The sequence below is a fragment of the Podarcis raffonei genome, chromosome 4, assembly GCF_027172205.1.
Source record: "Podarcis raffonei isolate rPodRaf1 chromosome 4, rPodRaf1.pri, whole genome shotgun sequence".
Lineage (NCBI taxonomy): Eukaryota > Metazoa > Chordata > Lepidosauria > Squamata > Lacertidae > Podarcis > Podarcis raffonei.
The window spans coordinates 11,112,185-11,138,911 of record NC_070605.1 but is presented as its reverse complement, the minus strand read 5'-3'; the positions used below and the strand labels follow the sequence as shown (position 1 = coordinate 11,138,911).

At 45.2% G+C, this 26,727-nt stretch overlaps 1 protein-coding gene across 3 annotated transcripts in view; it reads left to right on the top strand.

The window, feature by feature from the left end:
• Positions 1-26,727, top strand: part of GDPD4 (glycerophosphodiester phosphodiesterase domain containing 4) — a 47,197-nt gene that overhangs the window by 4,989 nt on the left and 15,481 nt on the right. For 2 of the 3 annotated variants that reach the window (XM_053385442.1, XM_053385441.1), the window contains exons 2-10: positions 7,636-7,830; positions 9,283-9,386; positions 13,870-13,963; positions 15,076-15,135; positions 18,922-19,020; positions 19,836-19,929; positions 22,571-22,720; positions 24,188-24,266; positions 26,170-26,320. In XM_053385442.1, the coding sequence (XP_053241417.1) occupies positions 7,636-7,830; positions 9,283-9,386; positions 13,870-13,963; positions 15,076-15,135; positions 18,922-19,020; positions 19,836-19,929; positions 22,571-22,720; positions 24,188-24,266; positions 26,170-26,320 (1,026 nt within the window). The remainder of the gene's footprint in view (positions 1-7,635; positions 7,831-9,282; positions 9,387-13,869; positions 13,964-15,075; positions 15,136-18,921; positions 19,021-19,835; positions 19,930-22,570; positions 22,721-24,187; positions 24,267-26,169; positions 26,321-26,727) is intronic. The other variant, XM_053385443.1, reaches the window with a different exon arrangement.

Sequence of the window (26,727 nt, the reverse complement as noted above, 5' to 3'; positions counted from 1 at the left end):
AACTGGAAACTGAGCCTGGTAGCCCCCATCTATAAGAAGGGAGACCCCCAAGACCCCTCAAACTATCGCCCCATAAGTCTCCTGGACATTGTGTATAAACTTTATACTCGCCACCTGCTAAATAAATTGGTTGACTGGGCTGACCACTCTAACTTGCTTAATCCGGAACAGGCAGGGTTTAGAAAGGGCCATAGTACAATAGGCCATTGTTTGGTATTACAGACAATGATAGATAAGTATACAAAGACACATAAGAGCAAACTTTTTGTGGCTTTTGTAGATCTCACATCCGCTTTTGACTCAATCTGTAGGGACAAATTATGGCAAAAACTAAATGACACAGATATAGATAGACGACTTTTCAAAATACTTAGAGAGTTACATACAGACATCACAGTTAAAATTAGAACTGGGATGTCAGGCAACTATACTGACCCACTGCCACTGGGGAAAGGGGTTAAACAGGGCTGTTTGTTAGCGCCGTTCCTCTTTAATTTCTATATAAACGACATTGTTCAACATATGGCAAAGTATAAGTCATCAGCTCCTGCCCTGGAAGGCAAACACCTGAATATACTGCTATATGCTGATGACATGGCGGTCATGGCACTCACTCAAAGGGGCCTACATAGCATGCTGGAGGGGCTTGCAGCTTATTGTTCCCAAAACTCTCTAAAGATAAATTATGATAAAACAAAAATTGTGGTATTTACTAGAGCTCGCCACACGTTTAGATGGTCTTTAGATGAACACAAAATTGAACAATGTCTTCTCTTTAAATATCTTGGTATCACTTTCCAAGCTACATCTAGCTGGCTTGCCCACTTCAAGACTGTAGCCCTTCTAGCACGTAGGACAATTGGTGCTCTGCTCAGCTTTTTTTATTCGAGGGGAGGGCAACTGGTGACCCCGGCACTAAAAACTTTTGTTGGAAAAGTGATTCCCCAGATGTTATACGGAGTAGAACTCTGGGGATGGAATCAGAAGCTGTTAGAACGGCTTGAAATCTTCCAAAATTTTTATCTCAGAAGAATTCTAGGCCTCCCTCAGAGCACTCCGGCAGCTTTCCTAAGAGTGGAAGTAGGATTATCCTCTGTGTCTGCCAGGGCCCACTTAAGATTCCTGCATTTTTTCACCAACCTCATAGATGCCCCGAACACCTTATTGGCTAAACAAGCCTTTGTATCATTACAAAATAATACCACTTGGCATAAAAACCTACTAGACATTCTATCTAGATACAACCTACCTGAGTTTAATACTCTCAAATTGTGGAGCCCTGATAAAGTTCGGGAATGGATCTTTGAAAAAGACGCCTTTTTGGACTCCACTAAGATAAAAAACTCTGGGTTTTCCTACTGGTTCCCTCGAGTAAAAGCAGTCAAAATCTGTGCCAACTACTTGGTGGAGATCACTGATCCCACCCTTCGGAGAGCTTTTACTATGGCACGGTTTCAAACATTGCCAACTGCTTATTTGACCGGTAGATACACAAAAACCCCAGTAGAACATCGTTTATGTCCTTGCCTTATGAAAATTAAAGAGGATCTTACACATTACCTCCTCTATTGCCCCATTTACTCGGGCTTTAGAGACGCATTGCTGCAAATTATACCCAACTCTATAACCAGTCCTGAAGATAGAGTTAAATTTTTGTTAGTTGATGCAAACCCACGCATTACCCATGTGGTAGCGGTTTTTGTGATGAAGGCCATGAAAGCCAGGGAAAGATTTATGGACGACAATGTAAAGACCTCTTCATCGTCTGTTTAACTCGTTGCTCGTTTTCCCTCCTTTTCTATTCTGTGGGAAGAAGGTTTTGTTGGCATAGTATGTAATGAATTTTAATATTTTTAACTATTGTAGTGTTGATGTTTGTGCACAGGCATGGTCCTCACAATAAATGGATTATCTTGATCTTGATCTTGATCTTGAATTTGCTCAAACTCTAGCTTTGCACAGGATTCAATGGTTGGTGCAAAGGCTCCTGGGATGGCACTTGCAAAGGCTCATGGGAGTCCTGTTTTTGTGCCCTTTCTTCTGGGCTATTTTAGGGCCGGTTTTGCCATTTTAAAAGTCTCTTCCAGGGCTGGTGCGACACGTGCTTGTGCTATTAAAGAAAAAAATTACTTTAAAAGGAGAGTCACCCTTAAAAATTCAGGCCTTTGACTGACTTAAGAAAAGACTCCACGAAGAATAGGATGGGAGCCACATAATCTAAGAGCAACTAACTTGAGAACTGGATTCCTCCACTCCCGTTTGCTTGGGGATCAGATCACGCTCTTGCATATTCTGTTTCTGTACTTCCTCCTGCCCTGAAATATCCAGTTACTCTCCCTATCCACCCCTTTGCTTCTGTTTGATACAGGATCCCTTACAGTAAAGGAACCAGGACGGAATCCACTGGGTTCGTAAAACTTCCGTGCATTCTTACCACTTCTCTCGCCGTTGGAAATCTAATGTGAAACTGAGTCCCACCTTTACCTGGTCTAAATGAACTGGGTTGGAGGAGAGAGAGTTCCCATCCTGCTCCAGTTTCAGGTAGCAAGTGGTCAGGGATGATGGGATAACTGTAGTCCAACACCATCTTGGACATTAAGGGTGAAGGGGGCCATCCTGAAAGGGAGGAGGGGGTGGTAGCCTGCGAGAGAGAATTCTCTATAGGGAGCTGTAACACTTATGCAAGCCGGTAGTTTAGTTTGTAGTAAAGGTAAAGGGACCCCTGACCATTAGGTCCAGTCGTGGCTGACTCTGGGGTTGCAGTGCTCATCTCGCTTTACTGGCCGAGGGAGCCGGCGTACAGCTTCCGGGTCATATGGCCAGCATGACTAAGCCGCTTCTGGCGAACCAGAGCAGCACACGGAAATGCTGTTTGCCTTCCCGCCGGAGCGGTACCTATTTATCTACTTGCACTTTTTGGGGTGCTTTCGAACTGCTAGGTTGGCAGGAGCAGGGACCGAACAACGGGAGCTCACCCCATCGCGGAGATTCGAACTGCTGAACCCAAGAGGCTCAGTATTTTAGACCACAGCACCACCTGTGTCCCTTTTGTGATTGTGCGTTGTATTAAACTGTTCCTAATGTTGCTGATTATTGTAACATACCGTAGGAACTTATGGTGAAGGCCAGATGAAAAATATCTGGAGGATGATATTTTTAGAATTCCTGCTCCATGATTGCAGTCATGGGATTGTTGTCTATCACATGACAGTATATGTTTTGATTCCACAGAGTGGGAAGTGACGGAGACAGGATGTTTGTGTTACTGTGTTCCATGAAGTGGGACTATTGTCCTTTGTCCTTTTTCTCTTTGCTGTCTGACGCTAGAGAAAGAGGGAGCCATGTTACAGTGTTCCATGTGTGTTTATATGTAAACAAGGTAGATTAGCCAAAATGCTGAGTTGCTGAGGTCTGTTACGCAAGCTGCAAAGACTCTGCGAATCCCTAAGTGTGCTGATGTCTGTTGGCATCGGTCGCTGTGATGTTCGGGCAGAAGAAAGCTTTAGAAGCTCCTGAACGAAAGACCAGGAGGGAGAGAACATGCCAGTCGGGCATGTGTCTCTACCAGGGTCCTACTCGAGTGTAGGATGAGCTCCTGACAGATATCTGGAGGACCACAAGTTCATTGGTCCTGTGTTAAATGTAATAATAACTAGGGACAGGTTGAAGGCCTTTAGAGGACAGAGATGAAATGGGGAGCCCCCTTTTTGTGATATGGTTTGGCCTTGTGAAAATGCCCCCTTACCAATCTTCTGAGGGGCATGCAAATGTAAGTGGGAAAAGTGTTTGATTCCTTTCATGCCAAAACTTGTATTTTAAATGTGGCATTCTTCAGCAGCATGCACAGCACGACCTCTGGGTTGCATTTGCCTAAAGTCCTATCTGCATCGTGACGCTTTAAACAGCCATGGCTTTCCCAAAGAATCATGGGAAGTGTAGTTTGTTAAGGGTCCAAGGGAAACAAGCCGAGAAGGCCATTTTGCCAGCTGATCAGAACAAAAACCAACTTGGTTCCTCTTGGCCAACCTTTCCAAAAACTGCTGCCCTACAGATGTTCTGGACTCTACAATCTGGCCACTTTCTGAACCATTGTCCTCATCTAAGCATTCTTCATGGTGACCTGGAATTTTTTGAAAATTGCATAGTGCTTGTTCCAACACATTAGAAGGTTCTGTGGCAGTTTAGTGCTTAACTAGGAGGCCTGTGGATGCTGCAATGTTGATTTTTTGGCAGGAAGATACCTTAGACTGAGTAGCAACCGAGGTACATTGCGTAAGGACAGGGAATGGAACTGGCTTCCTTGAGGGTACATAAATCAGATCAGTCAATTTATTCCGGATTGCATAGTACCTGGGGGGGACGACCCTTCTGTCTGTAGGTGAAGGGCAGACTCTACTAGGCTCTCCTGAAAAGGTTCCTGCATTTAAAGATGTATATTATGCTCATAGCAAAGCCTCTGGTTGATGTTTAAAGGTAAAGGTAAAGGATGCCCTGACCATTAGGTCCAGTCATGGCCGACTCTGGGGTTGCGGTGCTCATCTCGCTTTACAGGCCGAGGGAGCCGGCGTACAACTTCCGGGTCATGTGGCCAGCATGACTAAGCCGCTTCTGGCGAACCAGAGCAGTGCATGGAAACACCGTTTACCTTCCCGCCGGAGTGGTGCCCATTTATCTACTTGCACTTTGAGGTGCTTTCGAACTGCTAGGTTGGCAGGAGCAGGGACCGAGCAACGGGAGCTCACCCCGTTGCGGGGATTCAAACCGCCAACCTTCTGATCAGCAAGTCCTAGGCTCTGTGGTTTAACCCACAGTGCCACCCGCCTAAAATCACAATACAAACAAGTAAATCAGACACTCCGAGTGCCCTATTTTCCAGGGACATCCCCGATTTAGAGAAGCTGTCCTGGTTTCTGATTTAATCCTGGAATGCAGCTACTAGATGGGTGACACGGACCGGCTTCTGGGACCATCAGTCCTAAAGGATCTTCACTGGCTCCCAGTATGTTTAGGAGCACAATTCAAAGTGTTGGTGCTGAACTTTAAAGCCCTAAACGGTCTCAGCCCAGTATACCTGAAGGAGTGTCTCCACCCTGGACACTGGACACTGAAGTCCATCTTCTTTTTTTTTTAAGATATTTATTGAAATTTTCAAAAAAATAAAAACAAAACATAAAGAAAAAGAAAAAAAAACAATTAAACACACATACAACTTACATTTCTTACTGTCAATGACCAATTTCCTTGACTTCCCCACACCTCCCCTTCTTGTATTCCAGTTCCAATTTTTAGCTCAGCAAGTTCTTGTCCCCAAACTTTACCTTATTTTCTCTAATTCATTTTAGTTAACCAATTTTAACTTATAAACCTCAATCTTTATACGTCAATACTTATTCTTAAAAGTCTTTTTCTAAGGTCGGCCCCAATTCCCTTCCCCGAAATCCCCATTTTTATGTTAGTGGCAAAACCAAATTAATTAAAACAGAATATAGTTATACACCCTTTGGATTCCCAAAGCCCCACCACCCCCTTTCCCGGTTTCGAACCCCAACAAAAGTCCATCAGTCCATCTGTAGTCAGCCTGGCGACCTCACGTCCGAGGCTCTCAATTCTCTCTCAATTCCTCTCTGCCGGTTTTTTTGATAGTCCTTTATATTAAACTCCGAATCTCGAAGGAGCTCTGTCCCAATAAGGTCCATGTTTCTTCCAGCCAGGCCTCCATATTTAAAAATGGAGCCAAAATCTTGTTTCCTACTTCTCTTAAGTCCAAATGTCCCAAAAGCTCCAGTTTCCACTTTAGCCAGGTTTGTATTCCATAGGTCTTCAGATCTCCACATAGGGAGATCTCTCCATTCTCCATTCTTCAATTCAAACCAAATTTTCATCATCCTGATCTTATTTTCCTTTATATCCATCTTAACCGGCCTCTGGCTCTCCTCAATCATCTGTGGCATTATAGCTCCTCCTTCTTTTTCCTTCGAATCATCATGTTCCTCTTTTATCACATTCTTGGATTTCTCAAATTTCTTTTCATAATCAGCTGCAAAAAATTTTAAGTCAACTGCAAAACTTTCCTGTTCAACTGCAAAAACTTGAGTCAAGTCCTTCCCAGGCGCAGCAACTTTATTTACTGTTCCATTCAGTCTTATCACATTTGTTGCCAAAACATCACTCTGTTCCTGCAACTTTCCCAAGAGAAAAAAAGTCTTCTCCAGTTCAGCCAGTATTTTTCCACTTACAGCCATTTTTGTAATGTCCTAAACCCCCTCTAGAGGGATTCTAGTTTCTTAATATCTTCCAGTTCCAACCCAAAAGTCAAATTAGCCTTTTCTTCTTTATTTTTAACAATTTGTTACCAAATTGTAACGAATATAACCAGCAAAGACAGCAGAAACAAAGTTCTCCTTTTTTCCCAACTTTGACAGCTAGTTTGACAGCTGTCAAAGTCTTTATGTCTCTTCCGCAGGCTCTCTCACCGATCGCTCCCGGGTCTTGGGGGAGGGGTGAATTCCGTTCTCAATGTTAGCTCTTATCCTCCAGCACAATCACTTAAATTGCCCCAACGTAGAGTTAATTGCTTTTCTCCACAAAGAAGAAAGGTATTCTCACAACCTTAGTAATAAAATCCTTGCTTTACGATGTTTACAAGGCGGGTAGGCGGACTTCCTCTTTACACCTTACCCGGTCGTGCCTAATTCCCAAAGAAAATTTCCCTTTTAAGTCCAATTTCCGTGTTACTCACGGGTCGTTACTTTTGATCCAAATGTTCAAAGGAAGAAGTTAGCGCTCTCCGTCCATGGCATGCGGCTTCACTCAGCAGGAGAAGCAGTCGACTCACAGCACCGCACCGCTCTCCGTCCCCCGTTCCGGAGCCTTTAAAAAGGCTCCTTTGCGGGTCGGGGGGGGCGCAAATGGTGCCCGCCGAGTCACCAGGTCCACAGGCTTCAGCGCCTGTGGTTTCTAAGGGTCCCCGCGTCGCCGCCGCGGCAGGACCCAACCCCTGCTGAGCCGATTCCCTCCGGAGTTCGGAGGGAATCCACCATTAGGCGATGGCACTAACCCGGAAGTCTGAAGTCCATCTTCAAGGGTCTTCTAGTGGGTCCTTCACTGCAAAAGGTGAAGCTACAGCGAATCAGGCAGAGGGCCTTCTCATTGGTGGCACCTGCCCTGTGGAACGCCCTCACGTCAAATTTCAAGGAGGTAAAGAACTACACAACTTTTAGAAGACATCTGAAGGCAGGCCTGTATCGGAATGTTTTTAATATTTAATGTTCTATTATGTTTTTACATGTGTTGAAAGCCGCCCAGAGTGGCTGAGGCAACCCAGCCAAATGGGCCGGGTATAAATAATAAAATTATTGCAATTTTTATTATTACTCAGTGGTGTTCTCTGACTCCATAAAGTACCAGTTTTAGGACATGCTCAGGACTTGAAGTCGAAAGAGGGTTTCACGCGTGAAGAGAAAGTATGTGCACAAGCTGCACACTTCACAACAGACTAGAGATGTGATTTTTTTTAAAAAACCAACAAATTAGGAACCCTTAGGAGACAGGGTCCTATATTCCCCTTTGGCCTCTCGCTGTAGCATACGCAAAGACCTGAACAAAAACAGTTGACTCTCAGAGTTCTTATTTCAGGTGGAGGATAATGTAGAAGACCCAGAAATGGACGTCCGCCTTGTCACCGTCGGACAACTAAGGAAACCTTGGATGAGTTTGCTGCGTCATTATGAACACCGCTGCTTCATCCGCTGCATGGCTGGCTTGTACAGCTGTCAGTGGCAACGGGATCGCCAGAACAGGATTGAGCGGGGCCAGTGCTGCTGCTGCAGGGTGAATGCAGATTCCCATTAGATTCCTTCAGAAATAAGTCCCAGCGCATGAGTGGAAAACCTCGCCCCTCTCTCCCAGTGGTGTAGCGTGGGTGGCCGACACCCAGGGCTGCTCAGAAGGGGATAGGTGGGAGCGAGGTAAATGGATGGAGGATGCATGCACATTCAATTGTCTAATGGCGTCCGCATCACCAAGGAGACCGCAGCCACAGAAATAAAAAAAACAAGAGTCATTCCATTGTCTGGAGAGGTCACTTCCTGGTTCGCCCCTAACAATTTTGCGCCTGGGGCAATCGCCCTGTGGTGCTCCCAGGTTACACCACTGCTCTCTCCCTCTGCCCAACGGCCATATTCCTTTTGGGGGAACTGGCTGAGCCACGGGCAGGTGGTGGTCAGAGCTCAAAGCGAGTGGGCCAAAACATGTACACCGTACACACTCCTCCTCCTCCTGTTTCCTTCCCCTGTCTCTCTCCGTCTTTTCATTCTCTGAGCAGGTGTGGAGGAAGGGGTGTGTGGTGGTGGGGGGATCGCCCCAGGTGTCACCACTGAGGGGGTGACAAAATGCCGGGCGGCGCTCACCGCGGGGCCAGCAGTAAACCCGATCCACGTGTCTCTCCTGGGAGTAACGCGGTGGCTTGGGTGCCCGCAGGCTTTGCGGTGCCCCAAATGGTCCGCCCACCGCCTCCCCCCAGCTGTAGGGTGGCTGAGTGGGAGGAGGCAGGCAGACAACTCAGAGGCCCGTTGCCCCGCCTCGCCCCGCCTTGCGGGTGGCTGGCCCCGCCCCTGGGCACAGGGCATGCGTGCCTCCCCAGGCACCCAATCGGCTTGCTCCACTGCTGTCTTTGAGCAATCCTTTCCCCTGTCTCCCCCCCCCCACTTTCTCCCACATCCACCGACGTATCTTTAGGCGCCAGGCAAAAACTCTCCTCTTTGGCCTTTAACAATCCGTGGCCTTTTAGAAGTGGGCAGGATGTTTTAAATGCATTTCTCTTGCTTTTAATGTATCTATGGGGGGGGGGCAGGTTCCCAGTCCGTCTGGTTGTTTGGCTTTACGTCACTTTGGGTCGCCCTGGGCAAGGCAAAGCGACTAGCAAATGAAATAAATAAATGCATGAGAACATTTTAAAGAAATAACCTCTGCAGATAATAGTAATAATAATAATAATAATAATAATAATAATAATTTTATAATTTATTTATACCCTGCCCTTCCCAGTTCAAAAACCTGGCTCAGGGCGGCTAACAACAAATTTAAAACACTTAATTGATGCAACAAAAAATAGCATAAAATACAGTATAAAATGTGAATAACAATAAATTCAGAATTCAAAAACCAGCCAGTCATTTTGCACATTTGCAGAGGAGAGGAACTTTCAGTTTCAGTTGAAAAAAATAGCTTATATTTTTATAATTAATGACATCTCATTCGGGTTTTCTTTCCCTTTGTTTCCAGAGGGAGTGCATCTTTTTCCTCCTGGTGTGCCTGGCGTTCTGCCTTTGGTTTGTCTTTCTGTACCTGTGGGGAGAAACCAAGAATGACTACCATAATTTTGACTGGTAGGTACCCTGGTTATCTGACCTCTGAAAGCAACATCCTGAAAGAAAAGGGTTGCTTCTAGGAGTGGGAGAAGTGGTAATACAGACCACGACCGATTTACACGTGTCCAATTGGCGCACAACTGTACATGTGCGCATTGTGGTGACCCAGAGGTGGCCGGAAAAGGGTGCATAACAGGGTGGAAGATGATGTGTTATTTTTAACTGGGTATGTACAGTGGTGCCTCGCAAGACGAAATTAATTCGTTCCGCAAGTTTTTTCTTCTTGCGAGGTTTTCGTCTTGCGAAGCACGGTTTCCCATAGGAATGCATTGAAAATCAATCAATGCGTTCCTAGGGAAACCGCCTTCAGACCAGGTCCGGGGACAGTCTGTCCCCCAACCTCTTCTGAAGGCTGGGGGGGGGGCAAGGACTTCTCCGCTGTCCCGGGGCGATCTGAAAATGCTGGCGGGTGGCAGCGAACGCTTCGCTGTCGCCCGCCAGCATTTTCAGATCGCCCTGGGACAGCGGAGAAGTCTCCGCTGTCCGGGGGCTTTTAAAATGTTGGCGGGCGGCAGCGCAGCCTTCGCTGCCGCCCACCAGCATTTTCAGATCGCCCGGGACAGCGGAGAAGTCTCCGCTGTCCCGGGAAGGCAGGCGGGGGGAGCAAAGACTTTTGCCCCCCGCCGGCCTTCAGAAGAGGTCCAGGACCTCTTCTGAAGGCCGGCGGAGATTTCCCTATGGGCTTTCTTCTTGCGAAGCAAGCCCATAGGGAAATTCGTTTTGCGAAGCACCTCCAAAACGGAAAACTCTTTCATCTTGCGAGTTTTTCGTTTTGCGAGGCGTTCGTCTTGCGAGGCACCACTGTACTGCAGATTTTATTTCTTGTATTGTATGCTATTGTGTTACAATTTCGAATTACATAAACACCCGCAGGGTCCTGTTGTAAACAAAAATCTGCCCTTTCCCCTTATGGGGTATCCAAGAGCCCATATAGAGTCCTTACATAGGTTCCCTATTGGTAGGAGAGAATAACAGAGGCCAACCAGAGAATATTGAGAAGCAAAGCAGCTAGTAAGCAATAAAGATCTGTTGTAACACCCGCAGGAGAGAGGAGGGATCCAGAAAAATGGCGCGCAAGGCCTTATATGAACTTTTGAAATTGCCACCCTGTAGATCAAGACCACCCCCAGAAACATCATACATACATCACAGAAGGGGTGTAACCTAAGACCACCCCTCAGATACATCACACCAACATCACAGAAAAGGTGGTCTTAAAACAGAAATTTGAATGTTGTTTTTCTCCTGTCATTGTTTATGTCCTGTCTGGCAGGTTACTTGATTGGATTTCCTGGGGAGCCTGGCCAGTCTTTTGTAGTGGTAAATACTGGGCCAGGTCACAGGCTCACACCCTATTCATATCTTAAATGTGTCCTTAAGACAGGATTTGTGAGGAAAGAGACAATGGGGAGGTTTCCCACTATGACCTTGCAGAGAAAACATTTGCTCAGTTTAGGAATCAAAATGGTTCCAGGTTGGCTTTCCTGTGCTGATCTATGTACCGTATTTTTCGCCCTATAGGACGCACTTTTCCCCCTCCAAAAATGAAGGGGAAATCTGGGTGCGTCCTATGGGGCGAATGCAGGCTTTCGCTGAAGCTTGGAGAGCGAGAGGGGTCGGTGCGCACTGACCCCTCTCACTCTCCAGGCTTCAGGAAGACATCCGCAGCCTAGGCAGCCCTGCGGAAGGTACCTGTCAGGGCTGCCCTAGGTCCCAGCTCACAAAGGACCAACGCTGCTTCGTTGTTAAGTATAAAAGTCTTTATTGAAGTTCAGTTTCACTTCCAGAGCCGCAGCGCGCAGCCCCACGTCTAAAGTGTCAGACCACTGATGCTCCGTCTGAGTCTCCTCCCCCCTGACACCAATTTAAGATCCTAGCCTTGCTCCACCTTCTCCGCTGCTCCTTCCTCCTCTGGGTCCGCCTGCCCGCCGGGGTTCCGCCCTTTCTAGCCTCTTCTCCCGCTGATTCCCCTGAGCCTTCTCCCTCCCTCCGGCGGGCTTTAGGAGCTGGTTCCCCATCCGGGTCTCCTGCTGTTCCGCGCGCCTGCACATTTGAACTTGGCGCGCGCGCCCAGCCAGCAGCTTTCCTCCTGACCGTTTCACTGCTGCTGCCACTGCTTCCCCCTTCGGGGGGGCTAGCTGCAACTGACCTCCCTTCCGTTCCCCCACTCTCCGATGGAGGCGTGGTCAGCCCTGACTCCCTCTCTGGAGGAGACGCTGGCCCTGACACATGTGACTCCTCCCCCTGGTAGCTTCAAGAACACTGTCCAACCATCTCGTCCTCCGTCGTCCCCTTCTCCTTGTGCCCTCCATCTTTCCCAACATCAGGGTCTTTTCCAGGGAGTCTTCTCTTCTCATGAGGTGGCCAAAGTACTGGAGCCTCAGCTTCAGGATCTGTCCTTCCAGTGAGCACTCAGGGCTGATTTCCTTCAGAATGGAGAGGTTTGATCTTCTTGCAGACCATGGGACTCTCAAGAGTCTCCTCCACCACCATAATTCACCATCATCAATTCTTTGGCAATCAGCCTTCTTTATGGTCCAGCTCTCACTTCCATACATCACTACTGGGAAAACCATAGCTTTAACTATACGGACCTTTGTTGGCAAGGTGATGTCTCTGCTTTTTAAGATGCTATCTAGGTTTGTCATTGCTTTTCTCCCAAGAAGCAGGCGTCTTTTAATTTCGTCACTGCTGTCACCATCTGCAGTGATCAAGGAGCCCAAGAAAGTAAAATCTCTCACTGCCTCCATTTCTTCCCCTTCTATTTGCCTGGAGGTGATGGGACCAGTAGCCATGATCTTCGTTTTTTTGATGTTGAGCTTCAGACCATATTTTGCGCTCTCCTCTTTCACCCTCATTAAAAGGTTCTTTAATTCCTCCTCACTTTCTGCCATCAAGGTTGTGTCATCTGCATGTCTGAGGTTGTTGATACTTCTTCCGGTAATCTTAATTCTGGCTTGGGATTCATCCAGCCCAGCTTTTTGCATGATGAATTCTGCATATAAGTTAAATAAGCAAGGGGGACAATATACAGCCTTGTCGTACTCCTTTTCCAATTTTGAACCAATCAGTTGTTCCATATCCAGTTCTAACTGTATCTTCTTGTCCCACATAGAGATTTCTCAGGAGACAGATGAGGTGATCAGGCACTCCCATTTCTTTAAGAACTTGCCATAGTTTGCTGTGGTCGACACAGTCAAAGGCTTTTGCATAGTCAATGAAGCAGAAGGTGATCTCTTTCTGGAACTCTCTAGCTTTCTCCATAATCCAGCGCATGTTTGCAATTTGGTCTCTGGTTCCTCTGCCCCTTCGAAATCCAGCTTGCACTTCTGGGAGTTCTCGGTCCACATACTGCTTAAGCCTGCCTTGTAGAATTGCCACCAACTTGGGCGGCTACAAAAGAGGATCAGACAAATTCACAGCTATCAAGTAAGCATTATGTTATGCATTATTTCCCACTACTCTCCCTTCATTGGGAAGGATTGCAGCTTATTGGTAGAAAACCTCTTTTGCATTCAGAAGGTCTCAGTTTCGATCCTCACATCTCTAAGTAGAGCTCTCTGTCTGATTTCCAGGAGAACTGCTTCCAGGCTGTGTAGACAATATTGAACTAGATGGACCATTGCTCTGATTCAATATAAGGCAGCTGTTTATGTTCTTCTCCTGCTTAAATGTTTGGACTCTCCATGGGGACATGGCTGTCATTGTAGCCTTATTAGACTTTACTGATTGGTGGGCTCTGCGTTGCTCCCGGACAGGAGGAAGGAAGTCAAATGACACCGAGGGTTGGTTCAGAGAAAGAGTTCTTTATTTTTCCTCTCCGGAGCAGCAGAAAGGCACTTGTGTGGTCAGTCCACAGCAAGTCCAAAGAAATGAGAAATTTCATGCAGTATATATATCCTCCAGGCGCCCTCTCCCTCCTTCCCCAGGAATCCAGACATGTCAGCTTGTACAGGTTGACATCACAGATGTTCCTGCTCTGGTACTCTTAACCATAAAAGGATTTTCCTTCTTGTACTCCTGACCATAAAAGGATCTTCCTGTTCCTATACTCTATCTTTGAGCAAGAGGTCACCAACTCTAAGAACACACTCTGGCGCTGTTCCCGCACTAGGTCTGTGCGTCAGAGTGTGGTCAGGATGTAAGATAAGACCCAGAGGCGTCATCCCTACTCCACTGGAACAGCCAAGGTCATCCATTGCCATGACTGATAAAGGAGAGAGCTGTTTATACAGCTGTGTTCTTGTTATGCATTTGCTCAACAGCTCAAGTTAATGCATTTTAGAAATGCTCCCTTGGAGAAAGAAGAAAAGGGGGTTTTGGGGTCCCGGTTCAAACTGACTGCACAGAAACCCATTCCTTCATCATGACGAGCCCCTGCCTTTCAAGATTTAGAACCCTGGGTCTTCCTATACGTAACGAGTTTGCATCGCACTTTTAGGTACAATTATGGGAACTTGGGCTTCTGGTTTCACTGGTCTGCCGTCTTCCTGATCCTCGCTGCCGTCGTTTTCACCTATCTCTTGTTATTACTGGTAAGCACAACTTTCTTTTGATTAAAGGCTTCCCCAGGGGATGGTTCAGGTTGGCAGCCAAGTCTCCACCAAGGTGCAGCACTGAGGCTGTAAAAGCTCTGGGAGGGGAACATATCTGTGGAAACTGGAGTCATGGGCCGTGTGGGTGGCATAATGCGCACATCGCTTGTAGAAAGTGTTGGGTTCAACACCCAACGTCCCTTGATTTGTTTTAGCAGATTTGCCCCCTGCCTTTCAACCCAAAGATATAAGGAGATATTTGATAGCAGTACTGGAACAGACTCTGGATCACAGTGTAGTTAGAAAAGCACAAAGCTATATAAAATTGGGAATCAAGCCCATCTGAAGATCAGGAGAGACCCTCAAGAGCTGCTGCTATTACGAACAGACCTGGGGTCTCCAACATGGTGCCCATGAGCCCCAGAGCACCCTCAGGCACCCTCTGCAAAGCCCACCAAGGCCTCCCATTTATCCCAATTTTTGAAGCTGTTGTGGGGAGTTTGCCTGTTTGGGGTGTGTGCGTTTCTGAGCATCCCCTGACTTTCTCCTGTGAAACAGATATTCGGTGGTGCCCATGAGAGTTCCTTAGATTTCCAAATGTGTCTCCGGAGCCATAAAAAGTTGGCGATCACTGGAGCGAACAGTTGTGGACTAGATGGACTCATATTCATATAGAATATCAAATGATCTTCAGATTCGCTTGATTCCCAATTTTATGTAGCTTTGTGCTTTTCTAACTGCCCTGTGATCTTCAGATGACGGGCAATGAATGAATTTAATCGAAATCCATATCCCCTCCTTTGGTAATCCTCATAGAACTCTAGCCCAATGGTTGCCATTAGATTCTGGATTGATTTTAGAATGAATTGATTTTAGAATGTATTTCAATTAATAGATTGTGATTTTATGTAAACTGTGTTACTTTTACTGTTGTTAGCCGCTCTGAGCCCAGCTTTGGCTGGGGAGGGCGGGATATAAATAAAATATTATTATTATTATTATTATTATTATTATTATTATTATTATTATTATTCCCATCATTGAAATCAACCAGGCTCCAGGGCTCTGAATTGTGGGTACGACTAAGTACCTTCCTGCCAATGTTTCCACAGATTATAGCGGTGTGTCTGATATCAGAGAGGCAGCGGTTGTATCTGCACTGGAGTCACAAGGTAAATCATTTGACCTGCTGCCCTTCCTTGTAATAAAACGATTTCAGGCCCAAGTCTCTGTGTAGGAACCGGATCACCCTCTGAACTAGTGCCATAAGAGTAGCTGAGACTGGCAAGGGCACCAGCGGCAGAGCAACTGTGTCAAATCATCCTAGAGCTCTGCTGGTTGAGGCCAAAGTCCCACCTAGTCCAGCGTCCTGTTCTTAAAGTGGTCAACCAGGTGTCTCAACGCACAGCGTACAAGCAAAACTTGAGCACAACATCATTTCCCCCACGTGGAGTGCCCAGCGACTGCGCATACTGCCTCCGATAACAGCTTGATTGGTTGATTGTATTTCTCACTGCGAGAAGTGAGGTTACAGGGAACCAGGCAAAGGGCCTTCTCGGTGGTGGCGCCTGCCCTGTGGAACACCCTCCCATCTGATGTCAAGGAAATAAACAACTATTTTACTTTTAAAAGGCAACTGCTTAGGGAAGTTTTTAATGTCTGACGCTGTATTGTTTTCAATATTCGGTTGGAAGCCGCCCAGAGTGACTGGGGAAACCCAGCCAGATGGGCGGGGTATAAATAATAAATTATTATTATTATTATATTCTGCACCACATTTCATTCAAATGAATCCCAAAGTGGCTTACGGAGAATAAATAACAACAGCACAACAGAGCATAAACTTAGAGGTAAAGCATAGCCATTGCAGCTACTAGTCCATGGATAGGCAAACTAAGGCCCGGGGGCTGGATCCGGCCCAATTGCCTTCTAAATCCGGCCTGCGGACGGTCTGGGAATCAGTGTGTTTTTACATGAGTAGAATGTGTCCTTTTATTTAAAATGCATCTCTGGGTTATTTGTGGGGCATAGGAATTCGTTCATCCCCCCCCCCAATATAGGCTGGCCCCCCACAAGGTCTGAGGGACAGTGGACTGGCCCCCTGCTGAAAAAGTTTGCTGACCCCTGTTAGTCATTGACTTTGAAGAATCAGAGAACTGTAGAGTTGGAAGGGACCTCTCAGGGTCACCCCCTGCAACGCAGGAATCTCAGCTGAATCATACATGGTGGACGGCCACCCAGCCTCCGGCGACCGCACACTTGCAGGGTTAAGAAATCATTTTCAACTCAGACTGAAATTCCCAGGTGTCAAAAAAGTTTGTTTATGAAAGACGCAAGATCTACCCACTCTGGAAGAATGGCAGATGAAATTGATCGACTGTATGGGACTGGCAGAATTGACGAGCAGAATCCGTGACCAGGGAGAAGAGTCGGCTGAAGAAGATTGGAAAAAAATTAAGGATTATTTACAGAGATATTGTAAAATTTAAGAAAGTTAGATGGTGTTGGATTGAAATTGAGAGGTTTCTAGCTGCAATGATATATAAGAACATAGATGGGGGGGAAAAAAGGGTTTGAAAAATAAGGTAATGTTACAAGCTGTAATGCTTTAAATGAAGGATTTGCTGAACAAACAATCTTAATTGGGATACAAGAAGGAGAAGTATGAGGAGGTCTGAGAAATTTGTTATTTAAAAGTATGGTTTATGAATTTTATGCCTTTGTTTAATGTTTTTGTTTGTTTTGTTTGTTTGTTTTGTTTAAAAAATTGAAAAACTTAATAAATATTCTTTAAAAAAAAACCAAAAAAGTTTGTTTATGTATGCCACTACTGTGGCCCGTGGAACGCGGGTGGCGTTGTGGCTTAAACCACAGATCCTAGGACTTGCTGATCAGAAGGTCGGCGGCTCGAATCCCAACGACGGGGTGAGCTCCCGTTGCTCGGTCCCTGCTCCTGCCAACCTAGCAGCTCGAAAGCACGTCAAAGTGCAAGTAGATAAGTAGGTACCGCTCCGGCGGGAAGGTAAACGGCGTTTCTGTGCGCTGCTCATGTTCGCCAGAAGCGGCTTAGTCATGCTGGCCACATGACCCGGAAGTTGTACGCCGGCTCCCTCGGTCAATAAAGCGAGATGAGCGCCGCAACCCCAGAGTCGGCTACGACTGGACCTAATGGTCAGGGGTCCCTTTACCTTTACTGCGGCCCGTGTTTTGTTAGCCCCAAAATGGAAAGTGAGCAGGTAAGAGCTACCAAGGGAAGGTAAAAGACTTTTAGTGTATGCAACAATGGCAATGAGAGTGCTACTAGCCCAGAGATGGAAAGAAGGAGAAGTACCAAAAGAATAAGAAGAATGGCAGATGAAACTGATGCAAGCTTGCAAACATTTACCATTTGCCCGATAATAAATGATAATAAGGAAAATGAAGGTACATTCTTTCACCTTTGGTGGACATGCCCCAGGATTAAGGCTTTCTGGGAAATGATATAAAATGAATTGAAAAAGGTATTTAAATATACCTTCTTGAAGAAACCAGAGGCCTTTCTCTTGGGCATGGCCGGCCAAGTGGTGCCAAAGAAGGACAGAACTTTTTTTATGTATGCTACAACAGCAGCAAGAATACTCATCGCAAAGTATTGGAAGACGCAAGATCTACCCACCCTGGAAGAATGGCAGATGAAACTGATTGACTGTATGGGATTGGCGGAAATGACGAGCAGAATCCGTGACCAGGGAGAAGAGTCGGCAGAAGAAGATTGGAAAAAATTTAAGGACTATTTACAGAAATATTGTAAAATTAAGGAATGCTGAATGATGTTGGATTGAAATTGAGTGGTTTCTAGCTGTAATGATATAAAGGAATATGGATGGGAAAAAAAGGGTTTGGATAGAAAATAAGGTGATATTATAAGCTGTAATGCTTTAAGGTAAGGATTTGCTGAACAAAGAATTTAAAAGGGAATACAAGAAGGGGAGGTATGAGGAGGTCAGAGAAATATGTCACTGAAAAGATTGTATTTTGAACTATATGTCTTTTTAAAATTTTGTTTGTTTGTTTTTTGTTTGTATAAAAAATTGAAAATCTTAATAAATATCTTTTTTTTTTAAAAAAGAAACTGATGGAATATGAGGAAATGGCGAAACTGATGTGGAAGATCCTAAACCAGGAAGATCAATTATTTTCTAAAGACTGGAGTAAATTTATAAAATATTTAAAAGACCACTGTAAACAGTTAAAATCTTTGGCAGGGATGTAATGACACTTGTAATGTGGAATTATTTATGATAATTATGGTTATTAAACAGATGGATAAGGGCAAAAGATACAGCAAACCTAAGTTTAAATAATGGAAGCCATGGAGGGAGGGAAGGAGGTCTGATGGTTCAAAGGAACCTTGTATTTTAATGTTTTAAATATGTTAAAATATGTAAAATTATGAAAAGCCAACTAAATTTTTTTTTAAAAAAGAAAGTGAGTGAGGTCCTAACCAAAGAGGATTGGCAACTTAAGTTGACAGAATATGCACTGCTAGCAGACTTAACATATAGAATAAGAGAACAAGAAGAACATACGTTTAGAGAAGATTGGGAAAGGTTTATTGAATATATGGGAAATAATTGTGTACAGCTGAAAACGCTGGCAGCATTAAGATAAATTCAACAGTATAAATAAGTTTTGATGGATGCAATAAAGGAATACTGAATGGCATAGTTTTTGTAAAATATGCAGGGATTTTTGATATGTAAAATGAGCCATAGGAAGAAAAGAAGTCACTGATATCTTAAGGATGTAAAAATGAGTACTTTAAATTGTAAAACAGAACATTCAATAGAAATTATATATTTTTAAATTTATTTTAATATATTTTATATTATATATTATATTTTTATATTATATATTTATATTTTAATATATTTTTTTAAACGGGGGGAGAAATTGCTTTTAATGCTTGATTCCCTTAGATTGCGACGGTGTTGGCCCTGGGTTTCTCCTGCTTTGCCTTTGCCATGGTAACGCTTCTCTGGACTGCGCAGTGGAGCATCTTCTACCTGTCCTTTCAGGTGAGAAAACCGCTAGGCTTTATCTTCATGCTGCTTTATCTTCATGCTGCCAGCGTTTTCAGCTGTAGACAATTCTTCCCCATATATTCAATAAACCTTTCCCATTCTTCTCTAAACGTATGTTCTCCTTGTCCTCTTATTCTATATGTTAAGTTTGCGACTTGAGTATATTCTGTTGGCTTAAGTTGCCATTTTTCTTTAGCTGGGACCTCAATAATTTTCCATTTTTGTGTGTGTGGTTTTCCCCCCTTCCAAATAATATTTATTATTTTCAGTAGATAAACATAGTAAAGAAAGAAAAGATTAACAATAATAAAAACAAACAAAAAATAAAAGAAAAAGAGAAGAAAGAAAAAAGATACATACAACATATTACCACTTAATTAATTAAAATTAAGTACCATCCATCTTCATAAACATAGTATTTGACTTCCTCAAATTTCTTCCAACTGAATTTCTTAGTAATTATATGTAGCAGTTTCCAATATCAGTGTTTCAAAATATCACAGTCCTAATCATATTACATAACTTTCCTTATTATACATTTTCTTATTTATAAATTTAATTCCATTTTAATCCTGGGCCTAATTGTTTCTTTCAAGTGGTTACATATCTTTAATATTACAATATTTATTCAAATAGTCTTTAAATTTCTTCCAGTCTTCTTGATGTTCCTCTTCTTTCTGGTCACAGATTCTCCCAGGGAGATCAGCCAGCTCCATAAACTCTATCATCTTCTCTGTGTGTGTGTTTTTAAAGAGCAATGTGTCAATTGGCCCCAAGCGTCTCATGGGGACACTTTGTCTTCCCAACAGGTCACAGCTCCCTTCCTCCACATGGTTGCCGTATTCATCATGGTCCTCTTGGCGTGGCCAGTGGCTCTTCATTTCTTCTGGACAGACAACAAAGGTACAATGAGCAAAAAATACGGTATATACAACTCGAACCTAAGATGGAAGGGCTCACAGCATTGACTCCCCAAAAGGAATGGCTTCTCTCATACTCATAGCCGAGGAATTGAGCAGAAATCAAATAATAATAATAATAATAATAATAATAATAATAATAATAATAATAAATTTATACTAAGGTTACCAGATTTTTTCAATATATTGGGGGACACTGTTCAACTTCAATGGATTTTGTATGGGGACTGATTTGTAAATCCGGGGACTGTCCCCGGGAAACGGGGACGTCTGGTAACCTTAATTTATACCCCACCCACCTGGGCAGCTCCCAACAGAATATTAAAAACACGATAAACAATAAAAACTTCCCTAGACAGGGTTGCCTTTAGATGTCTTCTAAATGTCAGATTGTTGTTTATTTCCTTGACTTCTCGCAGTGAGGGAACCGCCAGAAGGCCCTCAGTACTGGACCTCAATGTCTGGGCAGAACGATGGGGGTGGAGACGCTCCTTCAGGTATACTGGACCGAGGCTGTTTAGGGGCTTTCAAGGTCAGCACCAACACTTTGAATTGTGCTCGGAAACGTACTGGGAGACAATGTTCCGTAGGTCTTTCAGGACTGGTGTTATATGGTGTTGGTGGCCACTCCCAGTCAAGCATGGCTCTCACTCCCTGGCTTCTGCCTCCAGCCTGTTTTCTGCTCTCAGCTGCTTGGACGACTGTCCTTCTAGATACCAGCCAGGTGAGGAGTGGGAAAGGTCGACTCATTTGCCCAGAAGGGCCCTATCGCTTCTTTTGTTACGCAAATGATGGCCGTTCTCTCGCAAAGAAACATGTCTGACTAGTAGAACGATGGAATCCTCCATTAGATTTTAACACTTGCTTGCTTCCGGACCTCAGGGACTCAGGCATCATGCAGATTAGCCCCACAAAGTCACCCCCACAGTGCTGAGGGACCACCCTCTAGAGCAGGGGGGTCCGACTTTTCATAGCAAGTGGGCCGCAAGAATACTTCGACATGGGACCCGTTGGAAAGGTATCAAGTTTTACACCGTTTGTTTTGAGAGAGAATCCACTAACAACCTGTATTTCTAGTTACAGGTAGGTAGCCGTGTTGGTCTGCCGTAGTCAAAACAAAATAAAATAATAATAATAAAAATTCCTTCCAGTGGCACCTTAGAGACCAACTAAGTTTGTTATTGGTATGAGCTTTCGTGTGTGCTACTGCTCATTCCAATAACAAACTTAGTTGGTCTCGGTCCGTATAGTTAATTGCAGTCATTAACAGTCGTCTCATCACCACCTGGCAAATAGAAGGGGAAGAAATGGAGGCAGTGAGAGATTTTACTTCCTTGGGCTCCATGATCACTGCAGATGGTGACAGCAGTCACAAAATTAAAAGACGCCTGCTTCTTGGGAGAAAAGCAATGACAAACCTAGACAGCATCTTAAAAAGCAGAGACATCACCTTGCCAACAAAGGTCCGTATAGTTCAAGCTATGGTTTTTGCAGTAGTGATGTATGGAAGTGAGAGCTGGACCATAAAGAAGGCTGATCGCCGAAGAATGGATGCTTTTGAATTCTGGTGCTGGAGGAGACTCTTGAGAGTCCCATGGACTGCAAGAAGATCAAACCTCTCCATTCTGAAGGAAATCAGCCCTGAGTGCTCACTGGAAGGACAGATCCTGAAGCTGAGGCTCCAATACTTTGGCCACCTCATGAGAAGAGAAGACTCCCTGGAAAAGACCCTGATGTTGGGAAAGATGGAGGGCACAAGGAGAAGGGGACGACAGAGGACGAGATGGTTGGACAGTGTTCTGGAAGCTACCAGCATGAGTTTGACCAAACTGCGGGAGGCAGTGGAAGACAGGAGTGCCTGGCATGCTCTGGTCCATGGGGTCACGAAGAGTCGGACACGACTAAACAACAAAAAAGTGCTACTGGAAGGAACTTGTTTTTCTTTTTGTTTCAACCTGTATTTCGAGAGAAAATGGTTTAGAAATGTGGGGTTTTGTGCTGGTTTATTTTTATTTAATTGCATATTAGGGCAAAGGAAGGAAGGAAGGAAGGAAAATGGGCTTGTGGGTGAGAAACATGACATGCCCAGCAAATACCGTATTTTTCGCTCTATAGGACGCACTTTTCCCCCTCTAAAAATTAAGGGGAAATGTGTGTGCATCCTATGGAGCGAATGCAGGCTCCTTGACTTCAGCGATAGCAACACGAAGCCTCCGAAGTGCAGAGGGAGCGCTCCCTCCGTGCTCCAGAGGCTTCGCGTTGTTTTCGCTGAAGCCTGGAGAGCGAGAGGGGTCGGTGCTCCGAAGGCTTCGGGTTCCATTTGCTGAAGCTGGGAGAGCAAGACTCTCCTGGTTCAGCAGAGAGGGAGAGCTGCGCAGCGCCCCTTCAGCCAAGCGGGAGGAGAAATGGAAGGGGCTCCGTTTCTCCTCCTGCTTCGCTGAAGGGGCGCTGAGCAGAGAGGGGGAGAATTCCCCCCCCTTGTTCTCCCCCTCTAAAACAAGGTGCATCCTATGCTCGGGTGCGTCCTATAGAGCGAAAAATACGGTACTTATTCATTCCTACTTGGACTTGTCCCCCTTCCCATTCAGCATAGCAAAGACCGTGACTATTCCTGTTTCGTTCAGTTCTGCAGGTATTGATTATTTCCCCCTACTTGGCCATCCTCCTCTGCCTTCTCTTCATACCCCTGGGGTTCCATTCTCCCTGTATTATGGAGAAGGGGGCGTTGGGTCCCAAGCCGCACCTGATTGGCCACAGAGGAGCACCAATGGTAGGTTGAGTTGGAAGGCGGGGGGGGGGCGGGACTTCAGAATAACCTGACGCCATTACGCTTCCTCCTCTTTCGGATAGTTGGCTTGTTTTTTACCTTTAAAGAAATCCAAACCATTTTTCTCACCTTTGTCACCTAATAATAATAATAATAATAATAATAATAATAATAATAATAATATATTTATACCCCGCCCATCTGGCTGGGTTTCCCCAGCCACTCTGGGTGGCTTCCAACAAAACACTAAAATACAACAACCTATTAAACATTAAAAGCTTCTCTAAACAGGGCTGCTTTCAGATGTCTTCTAAAAGTCAGATACTGTAGTTGTTTATTTCCTTGACATCTGATGGGAGGGCGTTCCACAGGGCGGGTGCCACCACTGAGAAGGCCCTCTGCCTGGTTCCCTGTAACTTGGCTTCTTGCAGCGAGGGAACCGCCAGAAGGCCCTCGGAGCTGGACCTCAGTGTCCAGGCTGAACGATGAGGGTGGAGACGCTCCTTCAGGTATCCTGGACGTTTCTGTTGGTCATACTCAACTAGGGACTTCGGACGACAGTCAACATGTGCGCCGTTATACAATACACAAGACCGTTGCGGCGAATATTTGCACAGTGCCTGGGTGGGGGAACCTTTTCAGCTCGAGGGCCACATTTAATTCAGGTTAGCTTTCCAGGGGCCACATGCCACGAGTGGACAAGGCCAGAGGCAGAAAGAAGAAGTGAATTTTACAAGTGTGCAGTTGTCTTGTTTCTCCATGCAATCCCATAGCTCTATCCAGGCCAGTCAGAAGCATTCTCAGAATTCATTTTTAAGAAAGAATGGGAAATATTTGTAATTTATCTTTTTCTTCAAAAAATTTATTGATTTTCCAAAATTTTAAACAAACAAACAAACAAACAAACAAACAAACATCATAACTAAACTTGGCCTAACCTTAGTAACATTGTTAAATGATTCCCTTGTCTGAATTTCATGATATATCATTGTAACGGTTTTCCAAGATAAAATCTCATAAAATTTACTTAATCCTCTTAACATCTTTATCTCTTTTCATCTTCACTTTAAACATGTTGTTCTATACTTTCAGAAATTTAAATTTTATTTGTAATTTATTTAAGAGACCACTGTAAGCAAATGGAAACATTAGCAGGATTTTAACAACACTGGTAAATGTAACAAATACGTTGGATAATATGGAGAGATTTAAAATATTGATGGTGAAATAAGATGCAGTTAGAAAAGAGGACAATAGGACCCATAGAGAGGATGGAGGAATCTCTAAATCTGAGTATGTATTTGATACTGTTAAAATGTTACACTTGTAAAATCAAATAAAAATTATTTACCAATAATAATAAAAAGCATTCTCAGAGTTCCTTTCCAGGAAATGCTCAAGGAGGTTGCAAAACAGGAATTGGGGCTGTTTGCCCATCCGTCATGTCTTCCTCTCTCATTTTTATAACAGGTAGCTCCCGAAAATACAGAGATGTCGTTCAGAAAAACTGCCGCTTACGGTGCTATTGGCTTTGAGACGGATGTCAAAATTAGGTGAGCTTCTGGAACACAGCTTCCCTGATGGGGTCAATCTTTTTTCCCCATACGTGCTCTGCTGTCTTAAGGAATCGTTACTGCCTGCTGTGTTTAAACCATCCCTTTTAACTCACAAACTGTCGCTGGCATCTTGGTGCTGCTTTAAGAACCTGCTGGGTCAGGTCAGGGGCCAGTGCTGGATTTACATAGAAGCTAAACAAGCTATAGCTTAGGGCCCCACACTGGTGGCCCCCCAAAAAATTAAAGAGGAAAAAACGGGCTGTACATTTCCAAAATATAAGATAAAAAACCACATAAATTAAAGCTACATACGGCAACAGTGTAGGCTCCTTTGATGTAAGTCATGGGCCCCGCCCGCTAGCCTGCTCCCTCAAATATCAATGGTTTCAGGCCGGCGGTTCGAATCCCCGCGACGGGGTGAGCTCCCGTTGCTCGGTCCCAGCTCCTGCCTGCCTAGCAGTTCGAAAGCACACCGGTGCAAGTAGATAAATAGGTACCGCTCCGGCAGGAAGGTAAATGGCGTTTCTGTGCGCTCTGGTTTCCGTCACTGTGTCCTGTTGCAACAGAAGTGGTTTAGTCCTGCTGGCCACATGACCCGGAAAGCTGTCTGTGGACAAACGCCGCCTCCCTCAGCCTGAAAGCGAGATGAGCATTGCAACCCCATAGTTGCCCTTGACTGGACTTAACTGTCCAGGGGTCTTTTACCTATCTTACCATTACCTCTCACAGGGCGTGTGACAAGTCCATAAGCAGGGCATAAGCTCAACAGGACTCTGCCCGACTGCGATTCTCAGAGACTGGTATTCAGAGGTATAATTCATCTGACAGTGGAGGCAGAACATAGCCATGGTTGTTAGTGTTGTTGTTGTTTAGTTGTGTCCGACTCTTCATGCCCATGGACCAGAGCACGCCTGGCACTCCTGTCTTCCACTGCGTTCCTTGGTCAAACTCATGCTGGTAGCTTCGAGAACACTGTCCCACCATCTTGTCCTCCGCTGTCCCCTTCTCCTTGTGCCCTCCATCTTTCCCAACATCGGGGTCTTTTCCAGGGAGTCTTCTCTTCTCATGAGGTGGCCAAAGTATTGGAGCCTCCGCTTCAGGATCTGTCCTTCCAGTGAGCACTCAGGGCTGATTTCCTTCAGAATGGAAAGGTTTGATCTTCTTGCAGTCCATGGGACTCTCAAGAGTCTCCTCCAGCACCATAATTCAAAAGCATCCATTCTTCGGCGATCAGCCTTCTTTATGGTCCAGCTCTCACTTCCATACATCACTACTGGGAAAACCATAGCTTTTACTATATGGGCCTTTGTTGGCAAGGTGATGTCTCTGCTTTTTAGGATGCTGTCTAGGTTTGTCATTGCTTGGTTGTTAGTAGCCGTCCAAATAAATCACTGAATGACTTCCACCAGAGCAATAGACCTTTCCTCTCGCCTGCTGTTCCTCATTTCATTCCTCAAACCAGATCTCCTCTGAAAGGTAACAGGTGGCCAGGGTGGGGTGGGGTAGCGACCTAGACGACCCAGAGCAGATTTGGTGGTGTGGAGTATGTAAAATGACACATGAAATACATGCCACACATTTAAAGCACCTGGCTTCCTGCAAGGTATTCTGGGAACTATTGTCTGTTACAGGTTCTGGGGATTTTGAGCGGTAAAATACAGACCCCACAATCCTTTGTGGGAAGGCAGTTGCTTTAAATGTATGTTGTGCATGCAGCCAAAGTAAATAATCTTTTTTCTGGTGTGTGTGTATGTAGCTCCACTACGGTTTCCCACTCTCCCCTGAGAACTGGAGCTGGGGAGAATATATGACACATCTCAGCTGTTCTCAGGCAGCCTTGCAAACGGCCTACCTAAGACCCCAAGCGTGACGCGCAAATTTGCTTTTCTGTTTTGAACAGCTTGGACGGCGTCCCCTTCCTTATGCACGACAAGACACTAGAAAGGACCACCAACATTGAGGCTGTCAATCGCACGTGGGCGAAGGTACTTGCCGCGTACTTCCCCTGGAGCGAACTGGAGAAGCTGAACTCTGGAAATTGGTTCTTTGAGGTATGTTTGAACGGGACTTGAAATGAAACTCAGCCCATCACATCTCCCAAGTTGGCTTCTGGGGAGCTGAGCAGCGGAATAACCTTCCGAAAGCAGGTTTGCCCATGTTTCCAACTACGGCTTGGGCCTCTGTGTGGTCTGCCTCACCCAAACTACCACTGTCCGCCTTAGAGCTCACCCAAATGACCCTCCATTCGCCATACACCTTACCCACATTGCCCCCCCATATTCACTCTTCTCAACCCCCCTCACTCAACAAACCCCCATTCCTCTTGGACTTCACTAACTGTCCTGTATGCCTCTCCAACCCATTCCTCTTACAGCTCACCCAAACTCCCTCTCTCTGCTCTGAGGTCACCCAGACTTACAACTCACCAAGACAACCATAGACCTCCTTAGGCCACAAC